The sequence below is a fragment of the Vulpes lagopus genome, chromosome 8 (genome assembly GCF_018345385.1).
Source record: "Vulpes lagopus strain Blue_001 chromosome 8, ASM1834538v1, whole genome shotgun sequence".
NCBI classification, from domain to species: Eukaryota; Metazoa; Chordata; class Mammalia; order Carnivora; family Canidae; genus Vulpes; species Vulpes lagopus.
In genome coordinates, this window is record NC_054831.1 from 21,548,141 (window position 1) to 21,566,426 (window position 18,286).

At 46.7% G+C, this 18,286-nt stretch overlaps 1 protein-coding gene and 1 non-coding gene across 2 annotated transcripts in view; both read left to right on the plus strand.

Annotated features, from left to right (window-relative positions):
* The window catches only part of SCARA3 (scavenger receptor class A member 3), a 49,533-nt gene extending 42,861 nt beyond the window's left edge, over positions 1 to 6,672 (plus strand). The window contains exon 6 of the mRNA XM_041767099.1: positions 3,900 to 6,672. Coding sequence (XP_041623033.1) covers positions 3,900 to 4,351 — 452 coding nt within the window. The 3' untranslated portion in view covers positions 4,352 to 6,672. The remainder of the gene's footprint in view (positions 1 to 3,899) is intronic.
* An 8,654-nt stretch (positions 6,673 to 15,326) lies between these two features.
* Positions 15,327 to 15,469, plus strand: LOC121498262. The gene has a single exon (XR_005989661.1). It is a non-coding gene; the product is annotated as a U4 spliceosomal RNA (small nuclear RNA).
* The last annotated feature ends 2,817 nt before the right edge of the window (positions 15,470 to 18,286 follow it).

An 18,286-nucleotide genomic window follows, 5' to 3' on the forward strand; every position in this document is an offset into this window, starting at 1 on the left:
GGGTACTCCGTGCCTCTCCCCCAACTCAGCCATCGCTGCTCAGTGTCCCCCCACAGCCCAGAGCACGATTCAGCCCTCCCCTCCTTTGCCCTTAGCCCTACCGATACCAAGATCTGATTATGGGCTGTGTCAGGGGCACCCTGTCCCGCAGAGTGCCTCTGTCCACATTCCTGGCTCCAAAGCTAACCACTAAACTACGGTTGTTTACTTCCTCCCAGGCTAGACCCAGGTCCCGCCGGCCCTCCCCTCCGACAGCATGATTCATGGCCAGCCCAGGAGGGACCTGCAGAGGCTCAGCTCACCTTTGGGTTCCCCTTCCCCACTCCGTGTGGACCCTCCCTCACCTCTGGGCAGCACTAGGCAGGAGGCCCTGGCCATCAGAGGCCAGGAGGGGCTGGAGGTGGGGGGAAGGAGCCCAGAGCCCTGGCCACAGTGTGATGAGGACCAGAAGGAGCAGGGTAGGGGGAAGGAGCCTGGGTTTCTGAGCTTCAGGCCTGGCTTTAAATCTGGTCTCTCCCCCTTACAGTTAGTTGATGATCTTGGGCAAGCTGCCACCCTCTGCACCACTGTTCCTCCTCTGTAGAATGGGCCAACAATCTCCCTGTGCAGCGCTGACATGGGAGAGACTCAGTAGACACCTGTTCCCTGCTTTCATTGCCCTATCCTTCTCCAAGAGGAGGCAGGTCACAGAGCAGTCAGAGAGGGAGCCCGGGGCTGGATGGCACAGGCATGCCACCACGGGGCAGGCTCCAACCACCGGCCCCTGACGTGGGCAGTGAGGGAGGCCTTGTTATTAGCCCCAGATGAGGCCACCCCTCGCCCCCACTGTCCTCAAGGTGACTGTCTAGGACCTCCCTCTGTGTTTTCAGAGATGTGGTGGGTGGTGGCAGCCAGAACTGGGGGTACGGAGAGGGAGGTCTCTCTTTTCCTCTGAAGTCCTCCTTCCACTCATGCTGGAGGCTGTTGCCTCCTGGGGCAATGAGGTGGACAGTGTGACCCAGGCTTCTGAATGCACCTTTCCCCGGGCATGTGGGCGCCCAGCCTTCCCCATCCAGGGAAGCCGCCAAGAGCTTCCCCAGGAAGAGGCACCTGCAAGGACTGGAGGGGGGCACAGAAGAGAGGGCCTTTACCCCCTGCCTTCTCTCCCTTGCTACCGGCACAGAGGCCATTAGCGGTCCTCGCAGTCAGCTGCTGCACCTGTTGGGCAAGAGAGGGGTGGGCACCTGATGAAGACAGTGGCACGGGAGAGAGTGAGGGGGCCCTGCTGGACCTGGGGGCTGTTCAGAGCAGGGTCACCTTGTCAAGATGAGATGAGACTTCTCATGCTTTTCCTGAGTCGAGGTTGGAGATGGGGACGGTGGACACATCCGTGCAGGGAACAAGGGTGGAAGCTGCGGAAGTAGGTGTAAGGAGAGAGCTGGAGAACCGGGCAGAGGGTGAGCCCAAGGAAGCAGGCCGAGGAGGCAGGAGGAGAGGGGGTAGCGAAGCTACAGGGGCCCTTCGGAACTGTCAGGTGCAACTCTCCATTTCATGAATGAGACATGAGCTCCAGCGTGGGCAGGAGCTCAGCCAGCATTGCTCCAGGGCCCTCTGACACCCAGGCACCCAGCAAGCCTCCAGGGACCTCTCCACCTCTGAATGGCTCTGCTTTTCCAACCTCAGCTGGCTCGGGCGCCAAGGCCAGAGCTAGGGTGAAGACCGGTGCCGTGGGTTTGCCAGCTCCCAGCAAGTCCTGCCAGGCCCTGTACCAGGTGGTTCTGGCTACCTCGCTGCGGGGTGGGGTGAGGGGCTGGGGGAGGCCCTCTGAGGACCGAAGAGCGGATCCTGCCTCCCGGCTGCTCCCAGGCCAGGTCCCCTCCGCAGCCAGCCAGCCCGGTGACGGAATCCAGCCTGTGCAGCTGGCAGGCCACGTGAACCCCGCCCACACAGGGCCGCAGCCCCCCGTGTGGGGGAAGTGGGCAGGGGCAGGCGGGGGCAGGGAATGGCTGGAAGGTTTTTATTGGCCCTCAGGGGGGCTGACTCTGTCTGGGCTCCAGTTCCCAGTTTAGATCCCAGTTTCGATCTTAAGAGGCTGGTATTCACCGACACTGTTCCATAGAAACACTGGGAAACAGACACAGGGAGCAGCAGGGGTGGGGAGCACTGAGGGGTGGGGAGGGTGGGCAGCAGGGAGCACCAGCCAGGATTAACAGCAGTGGCATCTTCGTTAGCTGGGGAGGAGGCCCTGACGCCGCAGACCTGGGTCACGGCCACTGGCAGGGCTCCCAGCTCCCAGCTGCAGGCTCCCTCCTCCCCGAGAGGCCTACCTGGGTTCTGGTTTCCGCTCAGGGGCCCCTGAGGATACTGCTTCACCTCCCTGGGCTTTCGTCGCCTCCTCCGTGAAATGTAGGAGTTGGACTGGCCCCCACCTTGCTCGAAAATGCTGCAAGTCTTTCACAAGAGGAATGATGTAGCCACGGAATTCTCAGGGAGAGCTGAGTATGGGCATTAGAATTCATCCCTCAGGCCAGCCCTCGGCCTGCTGCTCCCACCACCCCTACCCAGCGTCCTTTGCAGAGACCACTAAAGAAAGCCAGGTATTCGCTGGGCCTTTGCTGCATGATCCTCACGAGGCCGGGGGGTCCTCTTTGCTCCATGCTCCGGGCATTCAGGGATGCCTTGGGCAGAGTAATGGCCACACTCTGCTTTGTATCCTCAGAGTTGGCACAGTTCGGGAGGTGGTGACCCTGAGACTTACATAGTGAGAAGGGTGTTACGGTCATCTGGCTTGGGAGCTGACCTGGCTCCCTGGTCTTTAGGGACAGACCACATCTTCATCTCAGCATCTGCCCCAGGCACTAGGCCAGAGCCCGGTGGGAGCAGGGGGGTCCACAGCTGTTGGTGAGCTCTCCCTGCCATGTGCCACGCTCCCTGCCCAGGGCAGGGGATGTGAGCTGTGGTCCTTACCCTCTTCCTGGTGTTCCACAGTCTAGCAGGGTTCACCAGATAGGCACCACAGGTTTGCTTTCACTGTACCATGGCTTCTTTTTCTACATGTCACCTGAAAGACTCAGCAAGTAGTAGCCGCAGAAGCTTAGAGATTTGGTGGGGGTAGTCAGGGTGGGCCTCCTGGAGGAGCTGTCCTTTCTCTGGGCTGTTGTGCCCCATGCACTAATCCTGGGAGGGGTCTGCTTCTCATGCCTCACTTTTTTGGTGTTCTGACCTATGTCACCTGACTCCATCTCCTGTCCCAGATGCCTGACTGTCAGGGGCAGAGCCTGGGGTTGAGATGTCAGTGGGGAGGGGGGTTGTATCAAAGACCATGAGGGGTGCCTGGGTGGCTCAGTGGTTGAGCATTTTTGGCTCAGGTCATGATCCCAGGGTCCTGGGATCGAGTCCTGTATCGGGCTCCCCGCAGGGAGCCTGCTTCTCCCTCTGCCTATGTCTCTGCCTCTCTCTGTGTCTCTCATGAATAAATAAATAAAATCTTTAAAAAATCACGAGGAGGTGTAGAAGGCCAGGCGGCCTCCAGACCTGGACAGACAGTCCCGGGACACTCTTGGCCTTTTCCCAGAGCTGTCTAGTTCTCTTAGTTCCCAAACTGAGCCCTGAGGTCAGAACGATGAATTCCCACTGCACACCAGGCCTCATGCCAGACACTTTTATGCCTTGTCTCAGAATCCCCGCTAGCCTGCCGGTGAGTCTTCTCATCCCCATGTCACAGGGGGTACAGCTGACTTAGAGAAGTCACTTAATCAGCCCGAGCTTCCAGAGACTGCATTTGGCAGATCTGGCCTTGGTGTCTGGCTGATCCTTGGGCCTGTCCCAGTGGCCTGTGTTGCCACACCTACTCCGTGGGCAAGCCTCATGAGACCCGTCCCCTTGTGGACTGACTTCTTCCCTCTCTTCTTTGGCCCTAGGTGCTCCTGGCCCTCCAGGACCAAGAGGACTCAAAGGAGACTTGGGCGTGAAAGGGCCCGTTGGCAGCAGAGGACCAAAAGGAGACCCAGGCAGCTTGGGCCCCCCAGGCCCCCAGGGTCCTCAGGGGCAGCCTGGAGACCCAGGACCTGTGGGAGAAAGGGGGCCGGTTGGCCTTCGAGGTTTCCCAGGTCTCAAAGGATCAAAGGGCAGCTTTGGAAGTGGAGGCGCAAGAGGACAGCCAGGCCCTAAGGGAGACGTGGGTCCCCCAGGGCCAGAGGGGCCCCCAGGGTCTCCAGGGCCCCCAGGGCCTCAGGGAAAACCAGGGATTGCTGGGAAGACAGGGTCACCGGGCCAGCGGGGACCTGTGGGGCTGAAGGGTGAACCAGGGATTCAGGGGCCCCCTGGACTCCCAGGGCCCCCAGGCCCACCAGGAAGCCAGAGTCGCTACTAAGGGCCTCAGTCCCAAACACTGCTACACAGAATGCTGGGAAGGGCCTCGGGGCAGAGCCGGCCACCCAGAGAGCCACACCTACAGACACTTGTGGCCCTTTGATCCCAAGGGGCTGCCTCCCAGCCTGCCCATGCACCTCCTGGTGCAGCTCCCCCAGTACTGACTGTACCATAGAAAGCAGCCCCTCACACACACACGCACACGTACACGCATTTCCCTGCTGGCCAGGGGGGCCGGCCGGGTTTCTCTGGCTGTGCAGGAAGAGACCCCCGTCTCCTGTGACTGAGCCTGCCAGGGAGGTGGCTACCTTGGGAGGAAGGTCTTGAGTCTGTTTCTGAATTGCTGACCAACTCTGCTTTGCAGCATCTTCAGAACCAACCTAGCCAGAAGTTGCCTTTGGTCAAAAAGACCCAGGAAAACCCGCAGGGGATATGGTTCAAACTCTAGGGACAAGGTGGATGTGACCACCCAAACACTCTCATCAGGACTGTGGGAAGAGTCCCAGGAGCTGCCCCTGCCTCACGCGGGACAGAGTGACTCCATGTGTGCCACCATTCTCAGGCTCTGGGCCCAGTGCTCCCAGGAGCTCAGCAATTTTTTTCACGTCTTCAAAAAATTCCTCACTTCATCCTGGCCACCTTCTCTCAGGAGCATCCTGGAGGAAATGCAAGAAGGAGTCTCGTCTGCACAGGAGGGCTATCTAGGCCCCAGAACATTCTCCCAGAGCAGTGCCCAGCAGCTGGGACACTGGTGGAAGGGAGGCAGAGGCAAGTGTGAAGAGGCCGCGGTCACTGGGCCAGAAGGGCCACCGGGAAGTTCCCCCAGCGAGGTGAAGGCCGCCCACAGGCTCAACTGGTTCCAAAGATTCCGACCACCCAGGGCTGGGGGCCTGGAGCCGCCTCCTCCCTGGCCCCCTCCTCCTTCCCAAAGCCTTAATGCCACCTCCTCCTTCTAACAGGTGTGCAACTGGTTTGCACTCCCACCTGTCCCCCCACCCCCCCCCACTACTGCCATGTAATTCTGTTGACATGATATCATGCGACATAGTAGTAATGATTCAGTAAAGAGCTGTTTCCAGGAGGGAGCTGTCTTCTGGTCCTTTTGGCCCAGCCAGGGGCATAGCTTAGCCTTTTGGGGTTCTGCTCGCCTGGCCTTTGACGGGGAACCAGTGGACAAGGAGTCCCCTGGATACTCACTGTGGAGTTTGGGGCTAACCCTCTGGCCCTCGATCTAGAAACACTGAGCCCTGCCAGGAACTCACAGTGGTCTTGTCGGGGCCAGGAACCAAGAGCATGAGAGGGAATTCCCCTTCAGGAGCAGGAGCCCGGGGAGAAACAAGGTGAGCTTTCTTATTGTTGCAGCAGGCTAAAACGGGTCCCGGACACCTGAGGGGTCCCTTCCCGAGGCTGCCCGCTTCTGCCTCTAAGACGAGCAGATAAAAGGGAAAAGGAGGAAGAGACCAGGCTAGATCCTCCCCCAAAAGGCCTGGCTCTCCAGGATCCAGCAGAGGACAGCTGGGGACCCCCCTCCGTGAATCAGCCAAGCCCCAGGAAGCTGGAGTGTGTGAGGGGGCTCTGTCCTCGGGGGCTGGCTTCTACAGCCGATGTGTTAGTCCACTCGGGCTGTTATAACAATACCACAGATCGATGACTCATGAACAACAGAAATTTATCTCTCATGGTTCCGGAGGCTGGAAGTCCATGATCAAGGTGCCAGCAGATTTAGGGTCTGGCGAGAGACCACCTCCTGGTTCGTAGATGGCCATACTCTCACTGTGCCTTCACATGGCAGGAAGCGGGGGGGTGGGGGGGTAGCTCTCTGGGGTCACTTTTATAAAGGCACAAATCCCATCCATGAGGGCTCCATCCTGAAGAACCAAACACCTTCCAAAGGCTGCCACCTCCTAATTATCATCGCACTGGGGGTTAAGAATTTCAACATATAAATTTGGGGGAGACACAAATATTCAGTCTATGGTAGCATAGTATGTTCATTTGCTAGCAAAACATGGCCTGGTTCAAGTCCTATGCCCTGTTTTGCTTCTGTATTTTGTATTTTTGTATTTTTGTATTTTGTACTTTCTCCCTAGGAACAAAACCAATAGACTATACAGTAGTCCCCCATTATCTGTGAAGGATATGTTCCAAGACCCTCAGTGGATGCCTGAAACCACAGATAGTACTAAACCTTATACAGATTATGCTTTTTTTCCCCCAAATATACATACCTATGGTAAAGTTTAATTTATAACTTAGGCACAGTTTAGAGGTTAACAACAGCAATAATAAATAGAACAATTATAACAATATGCTATAATAAAAGTGGTATGAACGTGGTCTCTTTTTCTTTCTCTCAAAGTATCTTATTGCCCTGTACTCACCCTTCTTCTCGCAAGGATGTGAGATGATAAAATGCCTATGTGATGGGAGGAAGTGAGGTGAATGACGTAGGCGCTGTGACATAGGTGTTGAGCTACTATTGACCTTCCGCCTCTAGGTCAGAAGGAGGATCATCAGCTTCTGGACTGTGTTGACAGTGGTAATTATAACTTGGGAAGCAAAGTGCATATAAGGGCAGACAACAGTACACCTGTGTGTGTGTGCGTGTGTGTATATATATTGGGGCGTGGGGGAGTGGGTGGGCAGAGACAAATCCAGAATGAGAAGTCCCATGATCTGCTGTCTGCAAACTGTAGATGCAGGAGAATCAATGGTGTAGTTCTAGTCTGAGTCCAAAGACCTGGGAACCAGGAGAGACCGTAGTGTAGGTTCCAGTGCAAGGCAGGAGAAGACCAATGTTCTAGCTCACACGGTCAGGTAGAGAGAGAATTCTCTTCACCTTTTTGTTCTACTCTCTCGCCCTCAACAGATGGGATGATACCTACTTGCTTTAGTGAAGGTGCTCTTCTTAATTCAATCTACCAATTCAAATGCTAATCTCTTCTGGAAACATCCTCACAGACACACCCGTAGAAGTAGTGGTTAGCACAGAGGCCTTGTGCGTGGGTCTCACCTCTAGGAGGGGAGGATGGCACATAGGGAACGGTGATAGCTCTCCCTCTCCTGCAGTGTGTGAGGTGGGCCAAGGGTGGGAGAAGAAGGAGTCCCCGGGAGCAAGTGTGGCAGGTGAGGCTGAGTAGGCCATGGAAGGTGTCACCCAGGCGGTGGCACGGAGATGGTGGGCCTTGAGGGAGGCAGTGAGGACGATCCAGTGGTGTCATTTTACAGCCTGGGTCCCCAAGAACACCTCTGGAAATTCAAGCTAATCACTGTCCAGGGTGGGGTTGACGGCATGGCTGGCAGGGCCGTGTTGAGACACACCAACATGAGCCAAGAGCCCAGAGAGCTGGGCTTGGCAAGCAAGAGCTGGAGGAGCCCAAGCTGGAGGGCAAGCCAGTGTCCTGGAGTTAAAATCCAGAAAAGTTAGAGATGCGATCAATTCCAAGGAATGAGTTGGGGTCCAGAATGAGAGACAAGGCTGCAGGGATCAAAAACTGAGCGATTTGAGAGCATAAAAGCAAACATGTAAGAAAAGCTCATGTGTCCTGGACAGTTGGCACCAGCATCCCTGGCTGTGTGGTTTGGAGGGGGGTCAGCTTGATCCACAGGCAAGGGTGAGGTAGTCACCTGGAGCCCACCTGTGCGGTCACACAGCCCTCCACACACACACACACCCAGGTTGACACCTCCACTTTCCCTGGTCCCAGAAGTCCTCTCAAGGAAGTAAAAGAGGGGGGATTTAAGATGTGGGCACAGCAGGCAATATCAGCACTACAGACCCAGCTACCCATGGAAAGCTGCCAGCATCCCAGGCTCCTGTCTTCACTGCAGAGGATGATGGTCTCTCAGTGGCCACTGATTTCTCTTCTCGGCTCCCCTCTGTCTCCTTTCTCCTGACCAGCATCTTCTATTTGCGTAAGGCATAGCTTAACAGGGCTACTGCTTTCCACCCAAAGACCAGTCTTCAGTTTCTAATCCCCAGCCCTAGGAGAGTCATCAAATTGCTAACCCTTGCGGTTAGTCCAAGGTCTACCCCAATCCCATGGGCTAGGACCACACAGGGAGGGGGTCATGTGGTAAAATTAGAGGCATAAGAGCAAGACTGAGTGAAGCTGGCCATGAACACTGCAGTTGACAGTAAAGGAATAAGAGAATTACAACGACAATAATAAAAGTAGACACGGGTGGGGGACTTATTGTGCAACAGAATCCCACTCGAAGGGCTTTGCATATAATAACACATCTAAACCTCATTACAGTTTATAATGTAGCTCTTCTGTCCATGTGTACTATCATCATTCCCTCTTTACAGGTGGGAAAACTGAGGTTTAGAGAGATTAACTTCCCAAAGTCATATAGATGATGAGTTTTTAGATGTACTTATATTGAAACTCAGCGTTGGGACACCTGGGTGGCTCAGTGGTTGAGCATCTGCCTTTGGCTCAGGGTGTGATCCTGGGATCCTGGGATTGAGTCCCGCATCAGGCTCCCCACAGGGAGCCTGCTTCTCCCTCTGCCTGTGTCTCTGTGTCTCTCATGAATAAATAAATAAAATCTTTTTAAAAAGAAAAGAAAGAAAAAGAAACTCAGCCTTGGGCAAGTTACCCTCTCTGTGCTTCTGTTCCCTTCCCTGTAAAATGGGAGTTATAATTGCACCTACCTCCTGACCTCCTGAGGTCATTGAGTGGGTTAAGTAAAAGGATACTGTAAAAAAACAAAAAACAAAAATACAGCTGACTGAATTTGAAGATCTAATTGGCTTAATTAAATGATTCATGAAACCAGCAGCATCCCCTCTAGTAAATACGGAAGCACTCGGAGGAGTCGCACAAAATGGAAAGTTTTTGTAGGAAGGAGGGTGAGGCAAAAAAATTATAAGCAAAAGAAAAGGAAGGATTATTTCAGGCAAAATCCCCTTCCCATGCTGGGAAGGGCAGGGGGTGGGGGTTATTATGCAGATGACCCCATCTTCCTTTGAGGGAGGGAGAAGGCCCCACAAATGACCTCACTGGGGCTCATCAGAAAATGCCTGATGGACAGGTTAAGACTTACATTTCTAGGGGCGATTGAAACTACAATTAGGTTAGATATTCAGCCCAGGTTTGATGGCCTGACCTGGCCCAATTACCACCACCATTTGGGACCTGGAGTTTTCTTTTTAACAATGCACTTGGCCAATTGCTGGCTACATTAGTCAGCTCAGGCTGCCATAACAAAGTACCACAGGCCAGGTGGCTCAACCAATAGAAATTAATTTTCTCAGGGTTCTAGAGGCTAGGAAGTCCAAGAGGAACATGCCAGCTCTTCCTCACTTGCAGATGGCTGCCTTCTTGCTGTGTCCCCACCTGGTTCTGGGATGGGGGGAGGGGAGAGAAGCATCAGAGGAGGAGGAAGGGAGTGAGAGAAAGCATCCTTCTCCTTTTCTTATAAGGCCACAGTCCTAACAGATTAGAGCCCCATCCTTATAATCTCTTTTAACCTCAGTTACCTCCTAGTATCCAGTCTCCAGATAAGTCACACTGGGGGTTAAGGCTTCAGCCTGTGGATTTTGTGTAGTCACAGTTCAGACTGTAGTACATGGCAGTGGTGATTATGCCATTAGCAGCCATTACCACGAGGGTCATTATGCAAATCCAGAGCTTCTTGAATGGCAGTGGCACTCAACCCTGTCCTCTGCGGACAACTGGCCAGAACTCCAGCCCCTGCAACTCCCACTCCCACATTCTCTGCATTGTTAGATTCAAGAGTGAGCTGGTGAGTCACCAGGCTCAACCTCTCTACTTCACATGGCAAAAAGCAAAGGCTGAGACAGGTCAGGAGTTTGTCACCCATCTGGGATCAGAACTCAGGTCTCTCTGGTCCCCACAACCTCTCACATCTCTGGTTGTGCTACAACTCTACTCAGGCCACTTTGCTGTTGGTCACAACCATTGGGCAGCGCCTGATGCACATTCTCCAGAAAGTACCCCCGGTCCCTCTCTCTTATCAAACGGCCCCTCCTACTAACGTGACCCTTCAGAGTGTCCAGACCATTTTAGGTATTGCTGGAAAGCCCAAGAACTGACCGCGGGTGCTGCTGGGGAGGGCAGCTGAAACCATAAGTGTGTAACGACACTATGAATCAGTACACTGTTCTGTGCAAAATCTGTGTGAGATGGATCCACCCACATCATAGTGGGATGATTGGATGGGCTCCATGACGGAGTTCCTTCATGGACGTGGAACTGGTCACGCTTCTGCCCTGCTAGGCCTCCTATTCCTGTGGGACTGCAGGCTGACACTGCCCCTCTCTGACCTTTGGGTTCTCTGCTAGGAAACAAAGAGAGTGGCCCAGTCTTAAAACCATCAGGGAGTCACCTGGAATGTGCCATATTTATCTTGCCATCCTAGCCAAGTGTTCTTCCTCCTGCCCTGCTTGATTGCTTTCCTAGAACTTGCCAGGGCTAAGGCATTCTTTTTTTTTAATAGTTTTTTTTTTTAAGATTTTATTTATTTATTCATGAGAGACACAGAGAAAGAGGCAGAGACACGGGTAGAGGGAGAAGCAGGCTCCATGCTAGGAGCCCGATGTGGGACTCAATCTCGGGACTCCAGGATCACACCCTGGGCCAAAGACAGATGCTAAACTGCTGAGCTACCCAGGAATCCCCGGGCTAAGGCATTCAAGTCTGAACTCAGACTAAGGGGTGATAGCCTGCGAGATTTCAGTCACTGGATTAGAATCATGGCCTTTGCCAGCCGGTTATTTTAATCTCCACCAGATTTGCAAAGCCGTGAAGAAACTTCTGGGCTTCCTCCTAAGGAGAGCAAAGGGGCTTCCTGGAGGCCACAGGACTGGGATATGTCTAAAAACCCCAGGCCTGACCACCATTCCTCCCCTGGCCACCTCACTGCCCCTCCAGCTAGGGCAGGACATGGCCCAGAGCAGTGTGTCCAGACCTTCCTCCAGGGCTGAGCTGGCAACATGTGCTGTGCCAGCCTTGGACACACCTGTCAAAACAGAGCCGTAGGAGAGGCAAGCAGAGAGCTGACAAACATGGTCTGACCGCACCGTGCTTCCCAGCAGGGCCGGGCTGGGCTGGGGAGGGAAGTGGCTGGACACACAAGCTACACACTGAGCAGCCTCGCAGGGGCTGGTTTGACCTGCAGAAGCATAGATTGTTTCCCTTGCCATCACCTGTCCAGTCCCTTTGTTTTCTTTTGGACACTTCAAAGTGCAAGGCTCTGTGTTTGATGTGGTAGGAGATGCACAAAGATTAGGGCAGTGCTCTTAGCAGGCACAACCACCCAGGAGGCCATACAAATGCAGACTGCCAGCCTCCACACCACTGCTTCAGAATCACAGATGGGGTGGCCTAGGAGGAGTGAGGGGGGAAAATCCCAGGGAATTCTGATACCACCCCGACCCCAATAAAATTTGAGAATCACAGGTGTAAGAGATATAGAAAGTGAACCATGTTTTGGTTTGTATTTTTAATTTGTGAATGGTATCTCATTCAATTCTCACAAACTAAAAGTATTTTCACTTTATAGGTCAGAAAACAAGGCTGAGAAAAGTCAAGTAATTCACCCCAGGCCACGCTGATGTTATGTGGATTTGAAGGATTTGGACCCAGAATTTATAGAAGTCAGCTACAGTGAGATACTTCTTACAGAATGGTAGGATTGGGAATTTAGTTGGGCCTGTGCTTTGCAGCTGAGAAAGCGGAGTTCTGCAGAAGCAGACTTGTTCAAGAACGCAGAGCGAGCTATTGACAAAGCAGTCAAAAGGCCCTGAATCTCAGAGCTGCCCAGCCTTTCTGTCCCAGCTGCTTTGTCACTAACATGTCAGGGCATTGGGAAGAGCAGTGCAGGAGTTAGAGGCAGGAGCATGCTTCCTGCTGTGAATGCTGGAGACTTTGCAAAGGAAGCCAGGTGCCTACCCTCAGCCAGGCCACCAACCTCCCTGTGGTCTTTTCCCTAAACCCAAGATCTCCAAAATGGGCACCCAATTAAATTCTCCAGTGTGAAGAACAAACTATTAAATATTAAAATGTCTACTAATTGTGTTTTATCTATACTAAGTCATACTTCGTTTCCATGTAATCAGATCTGATATGAAGTCAGCCAGAGTTTGAAGTGACCAAGAATATGATTTGAAAATTAATTTATATTCACAATCTTTAATAATAAGCAATGCCCTAACTGCAATTATGCCTTGAGACATTAGCCAATATTAGAAACATAAAAATAATGTATAAAATTTATTTACATATATTAGGGAATCTAAAAATTTCCCAATTTTTTTTTTTACTAAAGGGGTATGAAAAAAATATTTGAACACAACTGTCCTAAGTCAGCTCTATTGCTTCTAACATTCTCTCTTGTGATAAAGCAGAGCTCCCGACTTGGAAAGAATCCCCACGTGATGATTTTAGATTTGTAGTCTAATGTTTCCTTCTTCTGAACTTCAAGAACTTCTAAATGCCCTAGAGAAGCCTGATTGCTATTTACATTATCCTGTTCCCCATTATCCATCATTGTCCTTATTTCAGCTTCATAGAGCTCCCTTCATTCAGACATGGAAACATTTAAAAACTTAATAGGTAGTGTGGAAGTCCCACTGAAGTTGTTCACTCATTTGACAAATAGTTCTTGAGCTGCAACTAGCTGCCACATACTGTACTTGGTTTAAAAAAAAAAATGGTGAGCTCCAGATTCATTTTAGCTTCCTGCCCAGGAACACTTTCCAAACCACCTCACAGAGAAGCAGGGCCTGGGGCATCTGGGTGGCTCAGTGATTAAGCATCTATCTGCCTTTGGCTCAGGTCATGATCCCAGGGTCCTGGGATTGAGTTCTGCATCGGGCTTCCTGCTGGGAGCCTGCTTCTCCCTCTGCCTATGTCTCTGCCTCTCTCTGTGTGTCTCTCATGAAAAGTTAAACAAAATCTTTAAAAAAATTATTTTAAAAAAAAAGAGAGAAGTAGGGCCCAGATCGTAGTGGTCTCACCAGGTGGAAGGAGTAGAGGCTGGACTTTGGGGCTGCCCAAGACAATTAGAATTGGGGGCCAGACAGGATACTGGAAAGAAGAAAGCTGTGCACTGAGTGCACTTTTGAATGATTGGCTAAATGTGTAGGGAAAGAAACACAGGGTTCATGAGATGACTGTAAACTGATTTTAGACACACAGTAAGAAAGCCTTTCTTAATAATTGGTAGAATAAGTAAACAGAAAAATAGTAAGGATATAAAAAATTTGAACAATACTATCAACTAATTTGACCTAATGGTAAGAGAAGACCACTGCACCCAACAACAGGTGAATATTCATTCTTTGCAAGGGCAGACAAAATATTTACCAAGATGAAGCATACTGTAAGCCATAAAACAAATAACAACAAATTCAAAAGAATTAAAACCACTCAGAGTATATTCTCTGACCACATGGGATTAAATTAGAAATGAACATAGAAAGATATCTAAATCTCCAAATAAATAGAAACTACACAACACACTTTTAACTGCCCAGGAATCAAAGAAAAATATCACAAGAGAAATTAGAAAATATTTTGAACTTCATGAAAATGAAAACATAACATAAAAGAATTTGTGTGATATAACTAAAGCAGTGCTTAGAGGGAAATTTATAACATTAGATACTTACATTAGAAAAGAAGAAAGGTCGGGATCCCTGGGTGGCGCAGCGGTTCGGCGCCTGCCTTTGGCCCAGGGCACGATCCTGGAGACCTGGGATCGAATCCCACATCGGGCTCCCGGTGCATGGAGTCTGCTTCTCCCTCTGCCTATGTCTCTGCCTTTCTCTCTCTCTCTGTGACTATCATAAATAAATAATAAAAAATAAAATAAAATAAAATAAAAAAGAAAAGAAGAAAGGTCTTGGGGTGCCTGGGTGGCTCAGTAGGGTAGGTGTCCACCCCTTGGTGTCAGCTCAGGTCTTGATCTCAGGGTCATGAGTTTAAACCCTGCATTGGGTTCCACAGTTAGCATGGGAACTACTTTAAAAAAAAAAAAAAAAGAAAAGAAAAGAGGAAAGCTCTCTAACTTTCTAATCAATTATCTAAACTTTGACCTTAAGAAACTAGAAAAAGAAAAGTAAATTAAGTCCAAAGTAAACAGAAGAAAGGAGATAATAAGGATAAAAAAATAAAAGAGAAAATTGAGAAAAGTTTATAAAACAAAAAAACTGGTTATTTGGGAAGATCAATAAATCACACTGATCAGAAATAAGAGAAGACACAAATTATTAATATCAACAATGATAGTGAGGCTATCACTACAGATCCTAAAGACATTACAATATTAATGACACATTATAAACAATTTTAAGCCAATGTGAGCCAATAAAATAAAAACTTAGATGAAATAAATCTCTTGAAAAACATGAACTACTACAGCTCACTCAAGAAGAAATTGATAATAATAAATGTGAATAACTCTCTTACTATTAAATAAATACAACTTTAGTTAAAAAGCCTTCACAAAGAAAACTCCAGACTCAGCTGAGCTCAATGATGAATTCTGCCAAAAATTTAAAGAAAAAATAATACAAATTATACACAAACTCTTTCAGGAAATAGAAGAGGAGGAAACACTTGCTAACTCATTCTATCAGTCCAACATAATCTTGATAACATAACCTAATACATATTACGGGAAAAGAAAATCCTTATAAGAAAAGGAAATGGCAGATACTTAGGATATAGAAGCATAATTTCTTAACAAAGTTTTAGCAAATTGAACCCAACAATATATAAGAAGGGTAATATATCATGAATAAGTTTTATCTCAGGAATACAGAGTTGTTTCAACACTTAAAATAAAGATAATTCACCATATTAATAGAAAATAAGCCAATATGATCATCTCCATAGATGCAGAAAAAGCACTTGAAAAAATCCAAAATTCATTTATTAAAAAAAACCTCACACTACACTAGGAATAGAATGGATCTTTCTCAATCTGATTAAAAAATATCCAGCTTTGCGCAGTGGCAGTATCATAGCCAATGAGGCTTATCCGAGGTGCAATTATCGCTAATTGAAAACTGATAAAAAATTTTCCTAAAACAAAGAAGCAAACAACCTAGAGTTAACATAATATTTAATAATGAAAGACTTAATGCTTTCCCCTAAGATCTGAAAAGAATAAAAGATGTATGCTTTAACCACTTTGAATTAACCATGTGTTAAACTACTACAGCTCTTTTACTTCCTTTATTGCATCCATGCATCCAATTGCATCCAATTGCAGGTTGAAATATCCAGGTTGAAAAGGAAAAAGTAACACTGTCTTTATTTAAGGACAGTTTGATTGTCTACGTAAAGAACACCAAGGATTTACCAAAAAAAAAAAAGTGATTCATAAAAATTATGAGTAAACAAAATTGCAGAATACAAGGTCAATATACAAATATCAATTGTATTTTTATATATTAACAAGGCACAATTAGAAATTGAAATAAAAAATAATAACACAATAGTATCAAAAATGTGAAATACTCAGTAATAAATTTGGCAAAATACATGTAAAACCTAAAATTTAGAAAATGGAAAATCACATAGCATTGCTGTGAGAACTGCAGGAAGACCTAAATAAATATAGATATATACAATGTTCATGGATCAGAAGACTCAATATTGTCTTTTACTCCATATGGCTATATAGAGTCAATGTAATTCTAACAAAAATCCCATGAGGAATTTTTAAAGAAATTGATAAACTTATTCTAAGATTTGTTTGGAAATGCAAAGGACCAAGAAGAACCAAAACTATTTTTAAAAAGAACAAAGTTGAGAGACTTATACTACCTGATTTCAAGACTTACAAAGCTATAGTAATCAAGATAATGTAGTATTTGTATAGAGATAGACTCATAGATCAATGGGACAGAATAGAAGGTTGAGAAATAGATATTGATACACAATATATTGTGTATTGACGTTCAGTAAAAGTGCCAAAGCAATTCAATGGAGAAAGGATAGTCTTTACAACAAATGGTACTGAAGCAATGCTATAGTGATATACAAAATATGAATCTTGACCTTTATCTTAGAACATACATAAAAATTAACTCAAAATGTATTATAGACCTAAATGTAAAAGCTAAAAATATAAAACATCAAAAAAGAACCATAGAAAAATCTTAGTAATAGTTAGGCAAAAAAATTTCTTAAATATATTAAAAGCATGTCAACTTGTCAACATGTAAAAGTACATAAACACGGAGTGTAAAAGAGATTTTCATATAAATGAAGCTGAGTAATTTCATAGCCAGTAGACCTGCCCAAAAAAAAGAAATATTAAGGGAAGATCTTTGGGCTGAAAGGAGATTACACCAGTTAGAAACTTAAGTTCCACATACAACGCTCCCTTACCTGAGGAAGGATACCATAAGTGCTATGTATATAAAATACTTTTTATTTCTTGATTTATTTAAAATAAAATTTATTGTTAAAGGGAAAATCATCACAATGCATTGTGAAGTTATTTCGAACAAAAAAAGCAAAATGAGTGATATTAATGGCACAATGAAGGGGAGGTAGGTAAGTGGAAAGTTCTTACATGATATGTGAGTGAAATAAATTAATTCAAGGTAGTCTATGATAAGTAAGGGTGTACATTGTAACTTTTATGGCAACCCAAAAAAATAAAACCAAGAGCTACAGCAGAAAAGCAAATAGAAGAGGTAAAATCAAATATTAAAAAATACTTAATCTAAAAATAGATAGGAAAGAGGAGTTAATGAACAAAAAAATGGTAAATTTAAAAAATGAAAAGAAAGATATGTGTTTAAATAAATTATATAATAATTACGTTAGATATAAGTGAATTAAACACTCAAATTAAAAGGCAGAGAATGTGGCAGCCCCAGTGACCCAGAGGTTTTGCGCCTAGAGTGTGATCCTGGGGACCCAGGATCAAGTACCAGGTCAGGCTTCCTGAATGGAGCCTGCTTCTCTCTGCCTTTGTCTCTGCCTCTCTCTCTCTCTGTGTGTGTGTCTGTCATGAATAAGTAAATAAAATCTTTAAAAATAAAAGGCAGAGAATGTCAGACTAGATTTTTTTAAAAGTAAGATCTAATGATACACTGTTTGAAAGAGATGGCTTCTAATGCCACACTTCTAAATAATTATAGGCCAGAGAAAAAAATCACAAAGAAAATTAGAAAATACTTTTAACTGATATTATAAATACATCATACCAAAAATTTTTGGATGCAGATAAAGCAGTGCTTAGAGCTTTAAATTACTATATAAGAAAAGAAAAACAATTAAGTTATTAATGTATATTTCTACCTTGAGATGCTAGAAAAAGAAAACAAATGTAAGCACAAAATAAGATAAAAAAGACAACAATAAATATTAAAGCCACAATCAATATAAACAGACAAACAATAAAGAAAATTAACATGACCAAAAGTTAGTTATTTGAAAATATGAATAAAATTGATACACTCTTACCTAAATTGATCAAGAAAAACAAAGGAAAAAGAAATAAATTAGCAATATCAGACATGAAAGAAGGGACAAAGCAAGGATGTTGACTCACCATTTGCATTCAACATTGTACTGGAGATCTTAGCCAGTGAAATAAAGCAAGCAGAGAAAATATAAAGAATAGGAAACTAGTAAAATTATCTCTATTTACAGACAAAAAATGTGGAAATTCTTAAGGAATGTATTTTGAAAAAAACAACTGTACTTTTACCAACACACAACTTATCAAAGTCAAAGAATACAAGAACAATACATAAAAATCAGTCATTTCTCTATATACTAGCTACAAAAAAATTGAAGAATGAAATTTTAAAAATATCACAATACATCAAAGAACACAAAATAATTGGGAATAATTTTCACAAAATTTGTGTGAAATCTCTGCATATAATACTATATATAAAATGCTGCTGAGAGAAAATTTAAATGTCCAGAATAAA